The sequence below is a fragment of the Chironomus tepperi genome, unplaced genomic scaffold (genome assembly GCF_022539635.2).
Source record: "Chironomus tepperi strain 1889 unplaced genomic scaffold, CSIRO-AGI_Ctep_v1 contig_354, whole genome shotgun sequence".
NCBI lineage: Eukaryota > Metazoa > Arthropoda > Insecta > Diptera > Chironomidae > Chironomus > Chironomus tepperi.
The window spans coordinates 1,634,949-1,657,910 of NW_027226476.1; the positions used below are offsets into that span (position 1 = coordinate 1,634,949).

Genomic DNA, 22,962 nt, shown 5'->3' on the forward strand with positions numbered 1-22,962 from the left:
GAAGATATCTTTGTGATGGAATGGAACAAGAAATTTTATATCATCCAATTAGTCAATCGACACCTGTGATAATTTTCAATTATTTTTTTCATTCCTTGTTCGGAAATAAATATCATCTGAGTTCTCATTCCCTACATCCAGTGACTATACATACTTTTTTGTGTATAAATAAATATTTAAGATGTTGTTTTGAATGAATGTAAATTTAATAAATGGGTGAAGTTTATTGATAATCTGTCTAATAAAATCAATCCGAAGGGTTCTTTCTCACCGCTCATACAGATATTAAATCTCTTCACATTCTTTTTTTATATTCCGATGCAACCCTCTCATAATTGTCAAAAACATTCGTACCTGAACAAATAAATAATGATTGTGCAATAGATACGCAAATATTTGAAAAGTTGAACTCGAGAAACTTCCTACACTTTTTTATTATTATTGCTAGAAAATGAGAAAATTTTCTTACTTTTTTGTATTTGCTCATCTATTGTGAGTATGCTCGGTAAACTAATTGTGTGATATGAGATACAGGAACTGATAACTTAGTTCAATTTCTCAAAAGGAATTTCACAAAATTTGAATTTTTGAAGTTCAGAAAATCTCGAATTTTTGAACTTTTTTAAAATTGAAGAACTTTGAATTCAAAACCAAAGCTTTTTGAAAAATTGCCAAAAATTGGAGCTTTTTAGGCAAACCAATTCCTTCCCATTTACCTAATTGTTCTACCAAAATCAAAATTTAAGGAAAAGGAAACATCTTCAAACTTCAAAAATCAATCAAGTTTTCATTGAAAATATTAAATTTGAAAAAAGAAATCGAATTTAAACACAAATTTGAATGAAATTCAAATTAATTTTAAATTGCATTCTAAACTCTAATCATCCAGTAACTAAAGCTACAATAATAATGAAGGAAACTGCATACAGAATTACATTCAATGCAATATCAAGGTCACGGTTATCTAAATTTCTAAAATAAATAAAAACTACTCACAAGTATCTCTTCCTACAGTTTCCAACTTCTCAAGATTTCCAAATAGACAGTAAAATTATGAAAAATTTAAATTAATAAAGTATTAAAAAATTTAATTTGCAAACTAACTTGAGCAAAAACTAGTAAATGAATAATTATTATTACTAAAAAATACTTATTTCAGTTAAATCAACGGCATAATAATGATTACACAATCATATACTACATATTTTTTTAATACGTCAAAATTGCTATTGTGCATCAAAAAATGTAAGTGTAGTGAATGCAGCCAGTCAGAATAGAAGCTTTCAGACAGAATAAATGACTTTTAATGATGTGACTAGTGTGATGAAGAAATTTTTCTTATTTAAATTGAAATCTCATCTATAAAAGGTGTAAATTTTGTATGTTTATGATCAAGAAGTAAGATCATTATAAATTCAATCGTATACAAATGTAGTTTGGCACTTGAAATTGTAGATTAAGTAATTAAAATGTTATTTTATTTGTTTGTGAGGAAAAAATAAATTTTAGTGATTTATCAGCATTATTTCATTCAAAAATAAAACAAAGGCTAGACAAAAGAAATGCTTGTGATATTGTTTGTGCGGTTCCTTCTTGTTGTTTGTCGAATATTCACGTGGTTAATTCTTATTTTAACATCTTTAATTTTCATCAACGAACTTTTGAAATTCAAAAATATTGAGCAAAATTAACGACAATTTTTCAAACTTGAAAAGTCAGGGTGCATTGTTGCTCAGCATTAGTTGATAGCCCCCTATCTCTCATGTAAACAGATTTTTTCGCTGGCCGTCTTAGTTTAATTAAAATTCCTCGGCAATTATGAGTTTTTCGCGGCTTTCACAAATTTTTAAATGGAGATCAAATTATCAATCAAACAAAATGAAAGTGATATTAAAGAATCAATTGCTGTTTTACTTTTGGACATCAAGATTACAGCAAAGTCAAAAAATCTATAATTTTTATATGAAAAAATGGCACGAAAGAAATTTTATAAATTTAATTAAACAGCTAAAAAGTAATCTGGTAAGATTCCATGGATGACATCCTGATATTCAAATCTATGAGGCAAGAAATGATCATTTTAGGTGCATCGAAGGCAACTGTATTCATTAATGGCAGTTCCGCTACTATATTCAGTTGAGGACTGGGAACAGAAAAGGATTTACCTTGATGACGAAGCTAAAAAGTATTTTAATGATTTTGACCATATAGAACGTCTCAAAGATCCCAAACTATTTGAAAACATATCCACGGAATGTTACTACAAAAATGGAGATCATCCAGATGACGATGTTTGGGAATTTTATGTTCAGAAGGATAACATGATAACATGGAGAAAGGAACAAGATGTGGGGCAATATGCATATAAAGGTAAGTCTAAACTTGTTATTAATGGATCATCAATTTTAATTAAGTAACTTGAAACCACTTAAATTTATTGTTTCATAGTCTTAGTAATTGCATAATACCTAATTTTCACTCGTGTGTGACTTAATATCAAAATTCTGATTATTTTTTGTAAAAATCATCCAGAAAACAATTTTATCATGCACACGACTTATGAATGAGATATTTTTAACAAAAAGTTCAATGTTTGTTTTTTTCTTTCTTTATTTTCGTTGTGGAAATGCGCTACAGTGTATGTCAAATACGATGATATTACGGCAGAAGATTTCCTACACGTGCAGATGGATATTGATTATAGAAGAGAATGGGATCGTATGTTTATGCTAATTTTTAATAATTTTTGATTGCGTTAACTGATTAAATGATTACATTCGTCATTTTAGACACGGCCGTGACTCTGGAAGTTATTGACACTGACCCATATGATGATCAGCAAGTTATATAGTGAGTTACCGGTCATGGGGTGCGCTAATCATGCTTTATTGTTGTGTCAATATTTTTTTGAGAGCCTTAGCTTGCTATTTTGATTGAGATTGTTGTGAGCTTATAATGCGATTTTTAAGTTCACTACCTAAGAATAGCGAAAAGGCAATTTGCAAATCAAAAAGATCTAAAAAATTTGTAACGGAATTTTGAAATTTAAAATTTATGCTTTTTAACTGCTTAACGGTTATTTGAATTTTAAATTTCATATACAGATATTTTAAAAAATTACCGTTATTTTTCTAATTAGCGCACCCAGACAACAAAATCAATGACTTGATAACACCAATTCATCATTTTATTGCAGTTGGGAAATGCTCTGGCCAAAATTGTTTTCAAATCGAGATTATGTGTTTATGCGAAAGTGCTTTATTGATCGCAAGAACAATGTTATTTTAATCTGCTGTAAATCGGTAGATCATCCAAAATGGCCTGTTAATCCACATTTACAACGTGTAAATGATTATTGGAGCTATATGGTTATAAAGCCAACAACAACATTCAATCAAAAAGGATTTGAATTTAGTCTTACTTATTATGATAATCCGGGAATTAGAATCCCAAAATACATCACAAATTATGTTTCTCAACGACAACTACCTGAATTTATTAAGCAACTTTACAATGCAACAGTGAAATATGCTGAAAAGAAATTACATAAAACGATGAAGGATCCAGGATACGAATATCCATCTGATACGAGGCTTGATGACTTTGACAGTGAGGAAGAGCAGATGGAAGATAACGTGAATCAAGTGAAGCCATGTGTACGAAATGTGGATGAGAAAGAAAGCGAAGAGGAAAATGTAGTAGAAATTAATAATAGAAAGTCATGGTGGAACTATCTGATTCCGTTTTCGTACATGCAATAATGAGGGAAATTAAAAAGTTACAAAAAGTAAGCAGTTAATGTTATTAAATCAAATAATTTTAAAACGTTCAGATAGATCGTTCAATTAGTAGCTCAGCTAAAAATAATTCTAATAAAGAAGTTTGTTCTTTAAATGAATTTTTATCGTCACTAGCGATTTATTTCTCAAAGCTTTTATTTTTTTCATTTTTTTTTTGTGGCTGCATAATAATATAAAGTGCACTCAATCTAATACAATACAATACTGTTCGGTAAATATAATCATATTAAAATAATTGATTTCTTTGGCGACATTTTATGACTTAAAAATTGTAACTGAATTGATATTGGGTATATTAAGGATATATTTAAGGATATCTCGATGCATACATGTGGTCATATGTGAGTTATTTTATGATAATGACTTGGAAGAACTTAAATTTTACATTAACTGTTAGCTATATCGACAAAAATGTTCAAAATCGTACAATTAACACGACTTTGAACCAACGTATAGCAAAGCTCGAATATTAATTAGTTATTAAACTAAAATCGCATGCAAAACACGACTATGAAACAGCAAAATTTTAAATTAAATTCTTAATGATAATATGACTAGATATGTATCATACGACCACATAAATGCATCATTTGAGGAATACATATAAGCATAAAGGAATTAAGGAGATTACAAATTAGTTTCCGTCCGTTGCGGTAACAGTTTAAGATCACACATTTCATTAAAACTGAGATCACGATACACCGACCATTCATTCTGTTTAAGCAGGAATTGCTTAACATTATATTCCATTTGATGGATATTCATACCTTCCTTGGTATACAATTCAGGACTTGTTTCGGAATGTGAGCTTAAATTGCTATCATTTGACTTGTGATTGTCATTAAAATCGGAACTTGATTCCAATGCATTCATGTTGTCTGACTGAAGTGGAGCATTAATACTGCTATTGATCCACTCAGTTATTCTCTGATGCTTCATGACTGCATTCTCATTTGATGATTGATTCTGCTCGAAATTCGGTTCACTTGTTGAATATCCATGTGCATTGGATTGACTCTTAATCTCATTGAATTTCTCCGAATCAGTCTTATTGACTGAAAAAATTTCATCGTCGACGTGCTCATCGATAGTTGATGCGATAGATGAGATAATCAGAGGTGATATACTCTCATACTTATCGAATGCATCAAAGTCGATTAACGACTTCTTTCTCATAAATATTTCATTATGTGTACTGTCTATGCAAATTCCATCGTCTTGAATTCGTAATGCACATATGCGAGGTCCATTTTTCTTCACGTTTTTATTCTGCAAAAATAGATGAGCATAAATTTTATAGCATTTAATGGATATAAATTTCATAGACATGATCAGCATACCTTAATGTACTCGAGTAAATTTTTATTGTAGTCTTCGAATGTTTTTGTGCCATTTTCAGCACGAGCATTACTCTTTTTCGGTACTTTATTATCCGATTTGTTATCTTTTGCCGCATTTTCAATGCTCTGCTTCTTAACGACTACATCTCTTCTACATTCATTCGGGCCATTCTTCTTTTGAGCTGACATATCATTATTATTAGTTTGACAATTTCCAGTCACACGTTCGCACATCTTATGATGAACAAAATTTTGACTATTTAAAAGCGCATTCTTATGCTTCTGTGACTCAATGCCTTGTGAATTATCAAATGGAAGCGAATTAAAGCTTGCCGGTGAACTTAACTTTCTATCAAATTGTAGATAATCATATTTATTACTTTTTTGTGGCATGCCAATACTTTTAAGTGACACTGATGCACAACAACAAGTCTCACAATGTTTCACTTCGCTGATTTCGTCCTCGAGAAATTTACTGATGGCTATTGGAGATACATTGAATTCTTTATCAGTTGATTCAAAGTCATTTGATGACATATACTCATTTGTTGGAATGCTGTGGTACTTTCCTTTAAATACTGCTGATGATGATGACTCATTGTCATTTGTGTCGTCTGGTGATGTGCTTGGTTTCACATATTTTGAGATTTTTGTTTGTAAATCTGCCGGAAACTGTGGAAATAAGGATAAAAGTTAGTGAAATGTTTAGATCAAAGTCGACTTTGATCATTTTGAATTTTAGCACAAATCTTGAGTCGAATTCGATGCCTACTTCAATGATTATCTTTAGGATTGGTCTTACACTCTAGAACTGAGCAATCATTGCTTTGTCACTTCAATGCTCAAACCAATAACTAGCATTTTTGAGGTACCCCTCCCATCATCAAACCACAACTTACCGATTTAATGCTCGGCGACATGAATCCTTTTGGATTACATCTCAGCAAGTGAATAGCCAATGCTATGTCCCTCTTATAGCGTTCCTATAAGAAACATTGTGTCATAAACAAAAGAACTTATAAGAAGCAAAACAAAAAGTAAAGTTGTGGCTTACAATTTCTCTCTGCAAGTGCATAATGCTAAAGTTTGCCTGATTCATGCGGATATTCATGTTTGCACAGTTGCGTGTCGTCTTGGCTCGTTCATTAGAATTTTTATCGACTAGCTTTAACAATTTTTCCTCCAAATTTTGATTGACGCTTTGAACTTTTTTGTGCGATTCATAAAGTCTTTGAAATTTTTCCTGCCATGCCACTAATGACTCTTCTAGTTCCATTTTTCTTTCATATATCACAAGATTTTCATCCTCCTTCTCAGCTAGTGCCCTTTTCAGCAACTCAATCTCTAAGTTTAAGTTCTGTGAATGAAAATTTTTCTGACATCAATTTTTATATGAAAATTAAGAAAACTTGATTGATTTTTTATCAGGCTATGCTGACAATCATGCACAAAATTGTTTATAAACACAATTTTACTCACTTTATCGCTGATTCCCGACATTATGCAATTTGTTCACATTAATACTCTTTTTTTTTTCTTTTCATATACAATAAAAAAAAATTCGCGAAAAACTCGATATCGCCATCTGTTGGTGAATCTGTTAAGGTACAGGAGTCACACAACTACAGCGATAGTCCGCTTTTACAATTAAATTGCGAGTAGTGAGACCATAAAAAATCATTTATTTCAATTTAGAATTTTTTTTATTTCGTAAATTGCTTAAATTCTAATACAAAAATCGCGAATAAACAAAAATATGCGTCGGGTTCATCAAGTACATTGAGTATAATATGAAATTTGGGTGAAATCAATTGATTGATATGAATGAAAAAAAAAGTGTGAAATGAAAAAAAAAAAATGATGCATTGTCAAGCCAAGAGATTTCAGTCTGAAAATTCAGCTTATCTTTTAGTGCAATTGTTACAAATTTATTTTTTTGTTATTCTCTTTCCATTCAACTTCGAATAAATAAAATCGTGTATGTGAATTTAAATGTGTAAAACAGAAGGGAACTAAAGGAAAAAGATTATAATATATAGAATCGATAATAGAAGAGCTTCTTTTTATGAAATATATATATGTATATTTTAAAATCTTCTAATTTCATAAAAAATTTTTCATTTTTTTCCCGTTCTCAAAATAGCTAGTGATTTTCTTGCAACACATTTGCGATGATCATGGTGTGACTAAACTATGTGTAAAATATATGTAGACAAAATATTTTATTTATACCAAAGTGATTTTTACGAAGTATTTGGAATGTGAGAGTTTGTAAGTTCAAAACAAATTTCATTTTCTGAATGAAAATGATATCAAATATGAGATTTAATTGATAAATAATGTCTAATGACTTGATGTCTGTGAGAAATAATCATTATTGTCATTCTTAAATAATTCAAAATTCTCAAATAGATACCAGACAGTAAACAAGTTCAAAGTGTAACAAACGTCTCACACTTCTTGGTCATCTCTCTCACTCTTTCTTCCTTTCTTTCATTCTTGTGCTCCTTTACTATACTTTCATACATATGTACATGCCTATAGACATATGTATATCATCAGCGACAGCATCTATATAAATGAAAAATGTGAAAAGATATAAAAAAATTTAAATAATATTTATTTATTTTTTTAGCGCATTTTCCTACAAGGAAAGGTTGCTATTATTCGCATTTTGTCTGTCTGTCCGACTGCCGACAAACTATTCCTTCAATTTAAGCTTTTTCTGAACATTGGAATTCTCGGAATTTTTATTGTTTACTCACATCTTTCACCCCCCTGATTGTTATCAGTGTACGGCCCCTTAGTTATTACGTTTTACGTACGTAATTTTACGTAACCCTTAAAAAGATGACTTTTTAGAAATTCTCTCCAGTCAAAAGTTCAAATCTTTGTAGAAATCAATAGAAATAGGTAGCATAGTCAGTTAGAGCACTAAACCTAAGAACCAATAGGCCATGCGTTGTGTTCCTTAATAATCACTGTTCAATGTTTCAATTCTGTACATGGAAAATGCGCTTTCGCCGGTCACGAGTGACTACGTAAAAACTAGTTCTTGCCTTATTGCAATTTTGTTTTTAAACAACAACTGCGAAACTTTCAATTGAAATAAGTTCACAAATTTTTTTTTGTTCATCAAAAAAATTTCAATTCATCTTATTTAAATTTTATTTTAATTTTTTTTTTGTGTCTGTAAATGAGACATTTGTAGTGAATTTTATGTATATCCACTTTGACATTTAAATCTATGAAATATTATTGTTTTTAGCACCTTTCTCAGCATGTGTTCCACATTTTGTCTTTTGGGTGCGAAAATATTGATCTGTCTAGTCGATATGTCTACTACAAGTGTGCAGTGAAAACAGCCGGAATGACTCATGGAATTTTGTTTTGCAGATTCAATTTTATTTTCTTCTTTTATTTTAAAATCAAATGAGAAACTTACATCCTAAATACGCTCTAGCGCCCACTTTAATACCATCAAACTTGTCACACTTTATATTTAGTCTAGCCTGTAACATTTACAACACTTGTAGCATCTATATCAACGTTATAGTACAATTAAACTTTGATGGCTTTTAAAACACAATCATTTGTTAATCTCAAAGGATTCTAAAAATATTTTGCATGTGATTGTCGCATAAATTACATTTTATGAAGACATTTTGAATATTTTAACGGCTAAATATTATTTAAAATTTTTACAAAAATTAATTAGTTTCTCGCCCCGTTTTTACATTGTTTTGATATTTAGTCATACAATTTTATTCACACAGTAAACATTTGAAAAAATGTACTTTAATTTAATTATTAGACTAAGACAAGCTTTTAATTGACTAGACAGACATAAAACAATTTTGAATTTAATTATATGCACGTGAACACATCAATTTTTATAGCAAATTTTGTAAGATTTAAACATCAGAACTGGATTTGCAAAAATTTCACTGCAAATGTCTCGAATATATAAAGAAAATGCATAGCAAAGTAATATAAGAAAAGTGTAATATCGTGTAAATTGCTACAGGAGAATAAATCTACACAAAAGAGATTTTGCTTCTGTCAAAGAAATCTCTCTTAATTGTAATGATGCAACTAGGCAAATTTTTTGACAGAATAAATAATAATAATAATAATAATGAAAATATTTATGGTGAGAATCTAACAATTGACAATAAATTATCACTGAGAATGAAAAATGAAGAACACTTTGATAAAATCGACACTAACTATCATGTGAAATACAAAAGTACATCTGTTTATGATAATGAAATTAATATTATTAAGACGACTAAAAAGCAAAATAAGGTGCAACAAAAGTTAATGAAAAACAATAGAACAACAATTGAGACATCCACAATTATTCCAAGACAAGACTTTGAATCGTTAGTATCGTATGGAAATTTTAATACATCTATAAACAGTGAGAAAGAGTCTCCACTTGATACTTCCATACATTCGAGTTCGAATGGTAAGTTCAATATAATACATTAAGTGCATTGCATTGCTTTTGCAAGGTAGACGACCCTTTCAAAAAGAATGCAATGAAATTTCTTGACTTTATATGCTCCTCTTTCTTTTTCTTTACTTAATAGAATTTTTGATAATTAAAAGATTGTATTGAAAGATAAAATAAAGCAAAAATTCTCTCTATCTCTCTCACTCTGTCTGACTTCGTCTTACTATGTGAATGTGCAGTAAAATATATTCAGACCTGCAATAAATTTGAGACATGCATAAAAAAGATTATTGTGCATATTGGAAAATATTTCATTTCTGCAGACAATTTTAAAGTACTTTATTAATAAATTTCCAGACATTAAGATAATTTAAGAGTATGTTGGGTAACCTCGTTAAACTGGGCATATGAGGATAATTAATTAAATTTTCAATATAACCTACCCCAATAGAAATTTTTATTCTTGCATGGCGGTTATATGGCGACATTGTGGCACCAATCAACTAGAGTACTATGCTTTCGCCAAGTGGATAAAGCACTTCTTTTCTCTCTCACTCTGTCTGCATGTTCTGTTGGCTAGCTCATGATAAAAAACTAGACAGTAGATGCTCATAGATTTTTTTAATCCTTTTTTACGAAATTTCTTGAAACTTTAATTAATTAAGATTAATTTTCAGCATCGCAAACATGCTAGATGTTTGACTCAACAGTCAATATAAATCCAGTCAGCAACTTGCTACCTAAAATAATCTTTGTAATGCCATTAAGCATTTACAAGCGTTCCATTGCCTTTTAAACTTAAAATGCAAGCAGAGCAAGAATTAATTGACATTTATGTGTCTGCAACTACTGTATTTTATTGTAATCTACCACTTAGTAATAACTTCTTTGTTGCATCAAGAACCTCACACCGCTATAAAGTAGTCGGCAGTGTTTGTTTAACTTTAAATAGTAGAAGGGAAACAAGTGTCGCATACTAAAATTTTTATTTCCATTTTTTTTTCAAAACAACAGTTACATTAAGGTAATTCTTTTGCAGACACAATGATTATGATTAATCACTTGCTAATTTGTGGTTCCTTTCTTTATGACTTTCTGCTTTCAACAAAAGCAATCTCAGTTGTTGATGACAAGAAGAAGGAATCACACAATGACTTTCTAACTTTCGTCTAATCCAGTGGTGGTAACCTGTGTGCTTACAGTTCATGACATTGCAATAGACACTTGCAGCACACCAGTGTGCCGCGTCACACTGGCAGCCCATTACCGGTCTAATAACTGAAAAGCTCATATTTCAATCGTAATTAAGGTCAAATGTTGGTGAAAAAATTAATCAAATTTTAATTTAAATTACATATAATAATAAATTATAAGCGAAAGGACACGAAATAGACAGACTGTGAACGGCTACTATGTTTGCATAAAGAAATATTTACGAAGATACGAGACGGAAGGTTAAAAATGTTTGTAAAAAGTCGCATTAATATTCAACAAAAAGCGCATTTGATAATATAATTACCCAGTGACACAGAAGTTAAATAGAAGTCATTCGGGAGCTGATATATAAGCTTTATCAAATTAAATTATTATTTTTTTTTAGTCGGCTAAACATTGAAAGATAAGACGCTCGTCATATGACACTTGAAATTATTATTAGAATCAGAATCTGGGCGGGTTACTGAACTTGTCAAATAAACAATTCTGGTTAGTTTATTCAAATTTATTTTCTACTGAACTGTCTGTGTATATGCTGTGGCTGTTCAGACTTTGTTCAGACCTTAAGATCCATATCATAACATTATATGCATTTCAAGCAGATTATGAAGACAAATGCTGGTTTAATGATTGGAGGCTCGTCAAACATGCCCTCAATCCAACCTGACAGGCAAGGAGTACCGTGATGGCATTACGGTACCATGTGAGCATGCTCTTTGTATGTTAGGGCTAGTTAATAGTAAGATTGGATCCGGACAGCTCCTTTAATGACATTTTTCTTAATCCATGCTATCGACACAAGTATAAATATAGAATGAATTCCAATAAGTGTAGCATGACGTTCTTGAAATATAAAATATAGCACTTGATCATATAATAAAGACATAATAATAATCCAGCGGTAGAATCATGTAACTGGAGACATTTATATGTGGGTTCGAATCCCACATTTGCATCTACATGGGATTGAATGTTAGAACACAGAAGCCAACATTGTATGATTGCATAGTGACTCTCCACTTAACTAATTGTAATGCTTTCTGATCTTACAAAACGGAAAACTTGTAAGCTTCTCTTCCTACTTAAAGGAAGGGATTTAAAAGACCCCCTTTATTGGAAAAAGATATACCACGTGCCTGATAATTTCTCAAGAATTTAATGAATGCATATTTCTTCATTCAATCCATCTGTGGCCTGATTTTATTCAAAAGAAGCTTTACAAGTTTTAGAAAAGATCCTTGACAATGTCTGAGTCGTAAGCTAAAAGGTTTTCTACGAAAACGAAGATTGTGCACAATATCAATCATAATTCAAGTGCCTTAAAAAAAATGTTTTCTTGTAGACAATCCTACAATCTAGACTGATAGCAACAACAACAAGCACAGAGAGTCTCTAAAACCAGAAAAAACTCCCACTATCAGTAGTAAGCAGCAAGCTATTTATAAAAAAAAAATTATCAACAAGTCTCTTACACATTCCTTTTTAAATTGTCCTTAATTAAAGCGGCATGCAGCTCCATCTCGCGTCACCCATAAAGAGAGCATGTACATAAAAAAGTGCAGCAGCCTTAAAAAGATCGCGATAATGAGACAACAAATGAATGAAGGATTCCTTTTGTCAATTTGTAATGATGTCACTCACATTCATGTTAAATTGATAAAATTTGTTACATTGTTGTATGCTATACAAAGTGAGAATGAACATCAACGAATTTACTTATAAAGTCTGTGTACTTTTTTTTTGTATTCATATTTATTTCTGAAATTGGATCGATGCTAGACAATGCATTTTTTAGGTATTTTATTTCCATTTTATATATTCAATTTTTTTTTTCAGTATGAAGGGAGCAAGCCAGTAAGTGAGAGAAAGAGATAGTCGAGGCGCGCAGGGGGGAAAAGAGCGGGTTATGGGAGATGATAGAGAGAGCAAAATGTAATTATAAATTGCAACAGTAATGCATATTACAGAGTAAATAATGTAATGACAATGAATTTATGTTTGAGAGCAGTCATGCGCTTTCAAGACTGATAAGATCTCAGAGAATGAGAGAATTTTTGCACGCGACTATTATATAGAAGTACATACATTCAATTACATATATGTTCTTCTCTCATGTCTCTATATATCTTATAACGAACCGAATGAACAATATATACATATTTTCCTTCATGTATGAAGCTGTCTTTGGAATTTCTTTCTGCCTTTCTTTCTTTTCCACCATTTGGGAGAAAAGAAATGAAGAAAAATAAAGAAAATAAGAAAAGAAAAGAACATATAGACAGTTCGCGAAAATAAACTACAGCAGTAGTTGAGTATATTTTATTTTATATGTCAAACACTGAGAAGAGAACGGGAGAACGAGAAGGAAACAGAACAGAAAAAAAAAAAAAACGACGAAAGAAAAAAAAGACTTGTCTCGCATTGAATGTATGAGTGTAATCAAGCCTGCCAGTTTGAATATCATTATATATATATATATACCCGAGACTGTACACAGACTGTGTGTATGAATGAATAAATGAACAATGTGTGCGCGATAGACTGACTGAACTCAAACCCTTAAATATAACGTGATAATTTTGCACATACATAAGTCTGGCTGTTATGTTATGAACTAAAGAAAAATTCTCTCTGTCTATGTAGTGGTACGAGACAGTTTTCACATTGAGTGAATAATAAAAATATCAAGAAAATTATTTGAAAAAAAAAAAAAGTTAAAAACGCGACAAAGCGCAGTCTAGCCGTTTCGTCAGATTGTGTGACTTCAGTAGTCTAATAAGAATCATACAAAAATGGTTAAAAATGCATAAGTCGCGTTGTTAATATTATTATTTTTTCGTCATAGACATTTTTTACTTAAATAATTATATTTTTTTAAATAAAAAACAAAGCAACCAACTCCAATAAAAATTAAGTTGTCGATCATTTATGCTTTAAAAATTATTATATCTGTGGTGACATAGTTGCGGAATAAAACGAAAATAAATGGAAGGAAAATAAAATTTAAATTGCATTTAGAAGCCAATTAATACTACTATTAAAAGAAGAAGTAAATACTCCTACAAGTGTTTCCTTAAGCTATTCGATTAAATTATAAAAATACCGTGAAAAAAAGTAGTTCTAAGCTATAAAAAAAATTAAATTAATTAAATTATTATACCTACTCAAATCCAAAATCTAAATATTAATAATCAGTATCTTGGAAGCGAGAGACACAAAAAAAAGTCATTGTTACATAGAGGAGCAGAACAGACAGAGAGAGAAAAAATTACATATAGACTGTAAGTTCCTTTCTTTTACATCAGAGTTGTTATCTTGTTGTTGTGTCTCTTTTTGATAAGATGAGAATGATTCTATTCTCGGTCAGTTCCGAAATTATTTTGGAACTCCATAATACGTCTAAATACCTAAAGTGACTATAATTATCAAGTGAAAATCGGAAATCCTTTAATTAAAGTTATTGATTCAAATCCCAGTGAAATAAACATACAAAAGTGTCTGGACATTAGTGACATAACTGGAAAGGGATCTTCCATCCAATAAAAAAAATATCTTGTTCCTTTTGCGAGAGATGTTTACAAGAGAAAAATGTCAAGAGGTGAAAAAAAAATGTTCATGACAGTCGACCCGAACGACACAAGCTTTTCATAGCAGACAAGTGGCAGACAAAAGTGTACAGTCATTCATTGTCTGTGATGAGTCATAAGTGTGACTTTGAGAATAATACATTTTTAGCACTGCATTCAACGATAATTAACAGCTTCATTAGTTTTGTCAGACACTTTCTTGTGATTGTAGTGACGTTCAGTCTGATTCATCAAGATCTTGATATATGCACACAGATCCAGCTGACTGACGAAATTCCCTTTTGCATAATTGATGCCTATCTACAGGTAGAACCGAGCGACACAAAGGTCGAATAACTACCAAGTAGTAATTAACTAATCCCCCTTTTTTAACTGCTGTATTTACCAGACTGAACACCTTTCCGCTCCCTTCCTCAAAAATATTCTCATTCAAAAAACCACAAAACAAATTTTTTTTTTGTACTCCTCGGGTTTCCCTCGGACACTGTCTGCGAAAAAAGAGTAAATTATTACGTCTAGACAGAAGCAATCGTAGTCAGCTGAGAAAATTTGTTTAGTTCATAAAATTCCAATCAAAGTCGCTGATTTTGTGAAAATTGCATCAGACGAAATTTTAATTTAATTAAAAATTTGTGGTTGACTCATGACTGAAGACACTGTGGTGTAAACTTGCAACTCATATATCATATTTCTGACTGATTGTGTCATTTTTTTTGTGATTACTGTGTGATTTAAGTCGTAGAAATCAATATCAAAAAATTGAAATGTCTGGCGTGATTAGATTCGTGAATTATTTGTAGGTGAAATTATTTTTTGGGGAAGTTGTTGCTTAATGGTTTTTGCGTGTCAAGCAGCTCAGTATAAAGTGATAACACTCTATAAATAAATTTCCAATTTCGCGTAAAATTATCATGACTATAACAAAATTTTTCATTCATAACTGGAACTACACTTGCTATCAACAAAAAACTATTGCGACTTTACTCTTCGCTAATCACACCATTAATAATCCAGGATGATAAATTACTCATTTATGTAAGAATTTCATTTGATGATAATGACATCAAAAAGAGACGTTGGATGATTTGAAGCTGAAGGTTATCTGTTAATGAACTTAGCTCGTCATGAGTCATAAGATTGTTTTGCGAATGTACTTTGAATCGTTTGAAAACACTTTTTAAAAGGACATCAGCACATAAAGTTCATGCAACTTACTCGTGAGTTGATTGAAATGATATTATCAGTTTTGTGGTTTTTGACTCTCTGGGATTATGCGAGTGCACTGTGCAATGCACTTGCTTGCAGTTTTATAGATAACTTCTTTTTTCTTCTTCATTCCATCTTTTGAGTTGGTGCTGATTACTTCGTGTTGGGAGAGTAAAAAAAAGTGAAATATTGAGAGCAATGGTAAGGATTCCATCTGTATAAACAGTCTCAAGGTGATTACAGGCGTTATTAAGAAAGGCAATGGAAATTCTCCATAAGTTCTGTTAGATCCAGCCGAAAGAAATTTAATATCTGTTTAAACAAAAGCCAGACACTTGTTGTGTATTTTTTTTATCGTATTTATCAACGTCTGGGTGCAATAAATGACAAAGTAAAAAAAGTTGTTAATTCAGCTTAGATATTTGTGCTTGCATAGCCTTGTTGTCTAACTATCAAAAAGTTTATTCAAAGGGAATCCCCTAAGAATTCGTGGATAGAGTCTAGACAATCGAGCACGAGTTCTTTTTATCGATGATGCCCTTGAGACAGCTCTGAATTACGTCGAAATATTTTTTTTCCTCCAAATTCTTCTGCTTATCATAAAAAAAAAGTCTGCGAAAAAATGATTAATACCCATTAAAAATTTATTTCTTTTTCTGATTGTGTCTCGTTTCAGGTTTCTTTAAATTAATATTTTTCATATCAATAATTTTCATAATACTTCTACTAATCGCAAGTATTATTTACATTTGGGCGATAAAGAGATATTCAACAAATTTGGAACACATTAATAGAAGATTGCCAGAAGTTGATCACAATCTTCTAAACCATTCAATATTAGATCTTGAAGCACTAGTGAGTATACATTGATTTTTAAAAAAATTTGTGGATGTGTTCAAAAAATACTATCGGACTTTACTTAAATGTGTGGAATTTTTGTAAACAGAAATGATTAATTCCGCTTTTAAACACTTAATGTACAATCTGATGACTTAATTTGAGGGTAGGTACTTATGTACTTACTATCCCAAGCAACAAATGACCGCTGTTAAGCAATTTACTGTTTGTTATACCGGTACGGTGACGTAGTCATGTTCTTATAACAGTTCTCTTTGTATCCTGTATTAAGTCTTCAGACCTAGTTGATTAAAACAATCAAATTAGTATTGTAGATTAAATCAAACTTAAACTCACCTAATTTAAAGGAAAATTGAACAAAATTGAAGACTTTTTGTGCTTCATAACAAGTTTGTTGCATAATTGATTGCTTAAAGTACTTCTTTATCTCAAAAACGTCTGATAATGTTTAATTTCGATTGACGAAAAAGTCATTGTGTTTGTAAACACAGTGAGTTCAAAAATTGAACTTTTAAAAATTTTCAAATTTTCAAATTCCGTTAAAATTTTGAACACATCGATTCAATTACAATTGCCATGAAATTCTTAATTTTCATCTTTTTTCTTTCCCTTTAGATGCTATCTGTGCAGAATTTGGGGTGTGCTGGAATGGAAAGACTCGGGAATCCGCCCAGCAGTAATTCTATGTTAGCGAGTCTTCCATCTCAGCGAGATAACAGGTTGATATTTTTGTTATTTTTAAATATTTTTCTTTGCTTCTTTATATACTTTATCAAATCAAATTTCATTGACTAATAAAATTCATGTCTTCTTTTATTATTTTCATTCTCATTTTAGAAGTATTCGACATTCTTCAATTCCAGTAATGCAACATGATCTCATAAACTCAACAAATGGAGAATCACAGAGTTTTTTTAAAGAATCAAAATCACAACAACTCACTTCAGGGATCAAATATTCAAGTCATAATAACGGTTATACAAATTGTATAGTCAGAACTAATTGTCAAATGTCACATATTCCACGGCCTGATGGAGATTTTGGTCGCGATACGCTTTCAAATCATAGGGTAAATATTGATTCTTCTTGACTTCCTAGACATAACAAATACTCATTATCTGAATGCATGATGTGCGCATCTAACGAGTATTTTTCATTCACTTTGTTTAAAACAATTGATTGACGGATAGGCTGACCTGCGAACTGTCTTACTAGATGGTGAAATTGATGATTCTTTTCATTAACAGGCTTAATCAATTAAATGACTAAATTATCTAATATTTGTGAGCTGGCTGATTTGTTAACAGACTGGCTAGAAGATTGAGGATTTATTTAACTTAGATGGGGATTTTATAGTTGAGTAAAATGATATGTTAAGGGATGGATATTCATATAGGCTGTGGAACAGACAAAACCTTTCAACCAATGTTAAGACAAGTCACTAGTCTAGTTCGTCACCCACACAATTCCAATACTGTAATTGTCGACTGTCTTCACTATCAGTAACCCTTTTTCTTGCGATGAAATCCTTGAGTATGTATAAACAATACGTGTGTACAATACATTTGCATTGATTGCCTTTTTGCATTGCTGTCGACGACGTCGTCGTCGTCATACTGTGTACATTTCCAATTATAAATGTCTCAAGTCTCTCCCCTATGAAGTCAATTCATTCATTCATTCCGTCTTATCAATAGTATCGATGAAGTGTTAATTCCTTTCGGTTAAGCTTTTAATAATTCTTCGGCATGTCAGAAATGGTGACAAAAAATATTCATGAATAGATTAATTAAAATCAAAAAATTATCTTTATTTATTTTTAGTATCATGCTGAAACTGCGAGAAGTTACATTCAAGCACCTCCGAATAAGTCAATAGAGGATGTACCGGATGCATCGCTGACAGCGCATCAATTAAAATTTATAAATACGAAAAATTGTCCGAAATCAACGTTAAAAGGAAGTGATAATAGGAAAGTGACGGAGAAGGTTAAAGGATTTTTTAAGACAATTAGCGGAGGTACACATTCATCAAATTCGAATCCACTGAAATCAGGAACTGATTTAAAGACAAACAGCAATGTATTTACTGGAGCAATGTATTTATCGTCGTCAAAGTCAAGCAGCAATTTTCCAAGTGCGCCGACGACGTCATCGTTAAGAGGAACGACACATCAGCATCTGCATCAGCAGCACATAGCAACTTCACATGATAAAATGACTGAAATACTAAAATCCAATGATGCAAGTAGTACAAATAAAATGCAAACATCAAATTGTATTAACAGTAAAGAAGTTGAAGAAAAATCAATATCGGGAACCTCATCAATTCAATCATCGTCATCCACAACACACATAGACTACAGTTCTCTTTGACATAAAGTTTAAACAGCAAACATTATAAATATAATTAATTAATGCAACACACACACACACACACACACACAACAATAGAAATAGTAAAAATGAATAAAAATTTAAATGAATTATTAAAATAATTATAATAAATAAAAAAAATATAAATAATAACTATTAGTAAGAATAATAAATAAAATAATAACTTATATTAATTATTAAAGCGCGTCCAATTAAAGTTATTTAAAAAATTGAATCTACATTTAATTTTCTTTTCTTTCTGGCATAGTTCAAAATGAAATTTTTGATGAAATAACGGAAAGAAAGAAGGAAGGTGTAAAATTATAGTAGTATAATCTTCACAATGTCAAAATGCGATTTATATAGTCAGTAAATAAAAGGAAAAAATTAAAAAATTGTGAAAAAAATTATGAAAGAAAAAAAAAGTTTATATGAAGATAATTATTAGTTTAAAAATTCTTTTCATTGCACATTCATCTGGGGAAGAAAGAAAAGATAGGAAATTGAGTCTCAAAGACATTGCTTTTTATTAACTTTCATTTCAACTGTCATAAACTTTCTAGTTTGTTTGTTGACTTTTTATTATTTTTTTTTGGTGCAATTTTTTTATTATTTTAGTTAAATGTAGGCAAATTTTAAAATGATTCGACGATCAAACGTGGGGATTTTGTGAAATATGTGCAAGAAAGTTGCATAAAAGTTTCAAGATTTTTATTATTTTTGCAAATATTTTAGAACAATTTTATGTAGCAAAAGAATTGTTTACTTAGATTATTGCATGCAATCATTTTTTGTTTGTAGAATTTGCAATGTTTCCAGTAATTTTTGTCAACTTTATTTGATAGATTCAATTAGTTAAAATCTTATAATTTCTTCCATCTTTCATACCTAAATGTTAAAATTCTAATTTTTCTTCAATTTCAAAGAATCCAAAAAACTTTCAAAATTTTGAAATTTGAATCAGAATTCAAATTTGAATTTTTGAAAATTTCAAAATTTTTCAAAAATCAAAGCAAACTTGATCAAAATTCAATTTCGAAAAATTCAAAAACTTCCATCAAAGTAGCCTAATTTTCCAATAATTTTTCTCCTCCATGTTATCAAATCAAAATTCAAACTTTTACGTCAACATTCTTATCAGAGTTGTTGCCAAGGTCGCATTTGCTTACCTTTACGGCTAAAGTAAAAAAGAAAACATTTCTTTGCAAATAATCACATATAAACAAATCTCTTTTACGTGAATCAACAAAACGGTGCTTAAGTTGGATTAACTTTATTATAAAGCAAAGTTATCTTTGATTTTGATAAAAAAAAATTGACTGATTTTGTTTAGTCAATGAAATTCCTTAGTAATTGATGATTTGCATTATTTTGAATCTCAAGCAGAACTCGAAGTTGAATTTTGAAGTTTTCAAAATCTTAGTAAACTTTGAGCTCTGATTTTTAACAATTATTTTGAAATTTCAAAGCTTACTGCCAGATATTCTGACTTAGTACTGACTGAAAAAGTCATACTAACCAGACATTATTAAAGTCTGGCTCATGCAGTTCCTTTTAAATAGAAGAAAAATTCAAACTTTTATTTCAATTAATCTGAAAAATCCTAAAAATACTTTTTTACAAACTAAATAACTTTGATGACAGACTACAGACAGCTATGGCTAGTAAAAAGATTGATTCAATGCTTATTCACATTTATTGCTCCATAAAAAAATCTTCAATACTCCAACAAAAAATTAAAAAAAAAAATATTCTTCATATAAAAAATAACGTCTAAAATTTATTTAAATTTTCTAAACCAATAAAGCAAATTTTCAAAAAAATTTAAAAAATGACAGTTGAAATCCTCAATGTTTCCCAATTTACTAAATGTTACTCATTCACTACAATAAACAAAACAAATTAACAATAACACAAAAACGAATTCTTATCGGACTGATTTAGTCAGCTACATACGCACAAGACACAAAAGGCATTATATCTTTGCCGACTGATTAATTTGATAAGCTTTTGGCACAAAAATGAAACAAAAACTTTATCTCAATGAAGAAAAAAAAAACAAAAATAAAAGAAATGAAAAAAAAAACTTAAAAAATTTATTTATTATTAAATAACTCAGTCAGGTTTAAATTTAAATTCCTTGCAACATTATTATTTCTCATGAATTATTTTGTCTTGAGTTGAGCTACAGTTGAAATGATGTTGGATTGTTGCATAATGTTAAAATGACATTTTAATTAAAATTAGGAGAAAATTAATTGTTTACATTTTTTATTTTTCATTTTCGCATGAAAACAACAAAAAAATTGTTTTTTGTTTCCCGTAAGTAAGATAGGGGCTGTTCACTTATTACGTAACGCCTCCCCCAACCCTCCTTTCAGTATCAAAATTTCCTTCTCCAATATTTGAGGTGACCCCCCTCCTAAGGGGTACCCCCCTCCTCCCTAAGTGCTAAGTGCGTTACGTAACAAGTGAACGACCCCATAGACATAAAAGAAAATAGGAAGAAGAAGTGACAAATTTTTAAAATCCAAAATAAAAAACTTGGTGTTTTTTAAAGACCTAGTAAAAATGATATGATGACAAGAATAAGGAAGGATGAGGACGAAAAACAGTTTGTAGAATAAAAATTTTAGGTGATGATAACTAGCTATCTAAAATATAAGTTCTATAGGTATTTAGCAAAATAATAAAAGAATTAAATAGAATAAAACAGCATGCATTGATTTCTTGTTAGCTTCAATATCCGTATGCAATACAAAAAAAAAAATGAAATAAAATGAATATAATGCAATGAATCGCAAAAAAAATGAGAATCAACTTTACTTACTAACATAAAATGTTTTGTAATAAAATATAAAAAAAAATGAAAATATTAAAGAGAAAAGAAAAATAAAAACAATAAATTCCAAAATTTTATCATACACACATTTTTTCAGAAATAAAAAAAAAAAACTTTAATTCTTTAGCATGAATTTTCAGACATACTCAGACAGAGCATTAAGGATGACGCATTTTTCTTTTACAGCGACCAACTGTCGGAATCTTTGTTGTTATTTTCATTTATTTTTAGCACACACAACTTAATATAGTTCTTAATATTAAATAAGCAATTAACCTTTCGAGTTATGTAATTGTTTATTTATTGCATCTATGTCTAGAAAGTTGCAGTTACACACAACTTTTGATTGTCAATTTATCGAAACTTTCAGGTTGCTTTTAGTTTCTAGTGTTTCATGGAGACTTTAACACAAAAATCAAAAAATTCAAGTCGATTTTTGATGTTGTTGATTCAACTTTCAAGTCTTACTTTGTGGTTGGGAATATATTATAGATGGTACTCTTGAGTCCTTAAAAGACCCTTGCCTAAATAACATAATGGATCAAGTCACAAGGACTGCCACTACATTGCTTTGTTGACGACATTAGGCTTTAGAGTATATCTTGATGGCTACATGTAGGAGCACATCCAGTAGAAGGAGGGATTTTTGGGAGTCAGCTCACTCCTTCCACTCGTGCCCCTTCTTTATTTTTTGAAAAAAATTCTATCCTAACCAAATAATTTAGACGTTAGGATGCATCTTGACTGCTTGGATGATGTCAACTCGAGAGTGTTTGGGGATTGGGGAAGCTGAAGTCTGACCCGAAGCTGACTAAATGTCAAGTGTGTATCTTTTCGTGTTATCCCCTGATACTGGTAAATACAAAACTGGCCATATCAGGAGATAACTCTTAATACATAAGTATCCAAAAGACCTCGTCTGAAGGGTGGCATCTCCACAATCCAACCAGGGATGGTAAGGTTTTTAGCCGACCATTTCCGAAATCAACTTGTACAAAGAAATCAACATAAAGTTAACAAGACTGGACTAAGACTCAATGAACACGACAAAACGTGAGAGTGTCCTGAATCAGGACTCCTAATAGCTACGTGACGACATATTTATGCCCATTTTCACAGAAAGAACATCGTGATATTCGAGATGCATCATCAAAAAGGACAAATAACAAAAAGAGTAAAAAGAATCCACAAAACTGATCAAGAACCTTAAAATTAAATAATTCAATCCTTTATGCATTTACTGAGAATATGTTCATCAAATGCGTTGCCACGCATCCACC

General features: G+C 30.5%; 3 protein-coding genes across 8 annotated transcripts; 2 read left to right on the top strand and 1 right to left on the bottom strand.

Annotated features, from left to right (window-relative positions):
• Window positions 1–1,755: 1,755 nt before the first annotated feature.
• LOC139094714 (stAR-related lipid transfer protein 7, mitochondrial) lies at window positions 1,756–3,898 on the top strand. Its single transcript, XM_070645864.1, has 5 exons — window positions 1,756–2,022; window positions 2,085–2,370; window positions 2,638–2,718; window positions 2,790–2,850; window positions 3,197–3,898. The coding sequence occupies exons 1-5, from the start codon at window positions 1,819–1,821 to the stop codon at window positions 3,759–3,761; spliced, it is 1,197 nt and encodes a 398-aa protein (XP_070501965.1). The 5' UTR covers window positions 1,756–1,818; the 3' UTR covers window positions 3,762–3,898.
• A 59-nt stretch (window positions 3,899–3,957) lies between these two features.
• Window positions 3,958–6,754, bottom strand: LOC139094486 (uncharacterized). Its single transcript, XM_070645522.1, has 6 exons — window positions 6,620–6,754; window positions 6,195–6,497; window positions 6,040–6,123; window positions 5,141–5,812; window positions 4,432–5,069; window positions 3,958–4,075 (listed from the first exon to the last, which is right to left on the bottom strand). The coding sequence occupies exons 1-6, from the start codon at window positions 6,638–6,640 to the stop codon at window positions 4,063–4,065; spliced, it is 1,731 nt and encodes a 576-aa protein (XP_070501623.1). The 5' UTR covers window positions 6,641–6,754; the 3' UTR covers window positions 3,958–4,062.
• A 50-nt stretch (window positions 6,755–6,804) lies between these two features.
• Window positions 6,805–21,730, top strand: LOC139094492 (uncharacterized). Of its 6 annotated transcripts, XM_070645533.1 has the most exons (7): window positions 6,805–6,923; window positions 7,284–7,411; window positions 9,113–9,611; window positions 16,284–16,462; window positions 17,081–17,184; window positions 17,303–17,534; window positions 18,289–21,730. In XM_070645533.1, the coding sequence occupies exons 3-7, from the start codon at window positions 9,227–9,229 to the stop codon at window positions 18,838–18,840; spliced, it is 1,452 nt and encodes a 483-aa protein (XP_070501634.1). In that variant the 5' UTR covers window positions 6,805–6,923; window positions 7,284–7,411; window positions 9,113–9,226; the 3' UTR covers window positions 18,841–21,730. The 6 variants fall into 6 exon arrangements, with proteins under 6 accessions (XP_070501634.1, XP_070501631.1, XP_070501632.1 ...); XM_070645530.1 differs by having other exon boundaries at window positions 6,805–7,411; XM_070645531.1 differs by having other exon boundaries at window positions 6,805–7,411; window positions 9,168–9,611.
• The last annotated feature ends 1,232 nt before the right edge of the window (window positions 21,731–22,962 follow it).

Excerpts from the sequence above, each read along its gene's own strand:
- LOC139094492 (XM_070645530.1), top strand. The coding sequence starts at position 9,227 with ATGATGCAACTAGGCAAATTTTTTGACAGAATAAATAATAATAATAAT. Across the intron at positions 9,612-16,283 it reads CATACATTCGAGTTCGAATG|GTTTCTTTAAATTAATATTT; the intron begins GTAAGTTCAATA and ends GTCTCGTTTCAG. Across the intron at positions 17,535-18,288 it reads ATACGCTTTCAAATCATAGG|TATCATGCTGAAACTGCGAG; the intron begins GTAAATATTGAT and ends ATTTATTTTTAG.
- LOC139094486 (XM_070645522.1), bottom strand. The coding sequence starts at position 6,640 with ATGTCGGGAATCAGCGATAAA. Across the intron at positions 5,813-6,039 it reads TGTCGCCGAGCATTAAATCG|TTTCCGGCAGATTTACAAAC; the intron begins GTAAGTTGTGGT and ends TTATTTCCACAG. Across the intron at positions 5,070-5,140 it reads ATTTACTCGAGTACATTAAG|AATAAAAACGTGAAGAAAAA; the intron begins GTATGCTGATCA and ends CTATTTTTGCAG.
- LOC139094714 (XM_070645864.1), top strand. The coding sequence starts at position 1,819 with ATGAGTTTTTCGCGGCTTTCACAAATTTTTAAATGGAGATCAAATTAT. Across the intron at positions 2,371-2,637 it reads GGGGCAATATGCATATAAAG|TGTATGTCAAATACGATGAT; the intron begins GTAAGTCTAAAC and ends AATGCGCTACAG. Across the intron at positions 2,719-2,789 it reads TTATAGAAGAGAATGGGATC|ACACGGCCGTGACTCTGGAA; the intron begins GTATGTTTATGC and ends TCGTCATTTTAG.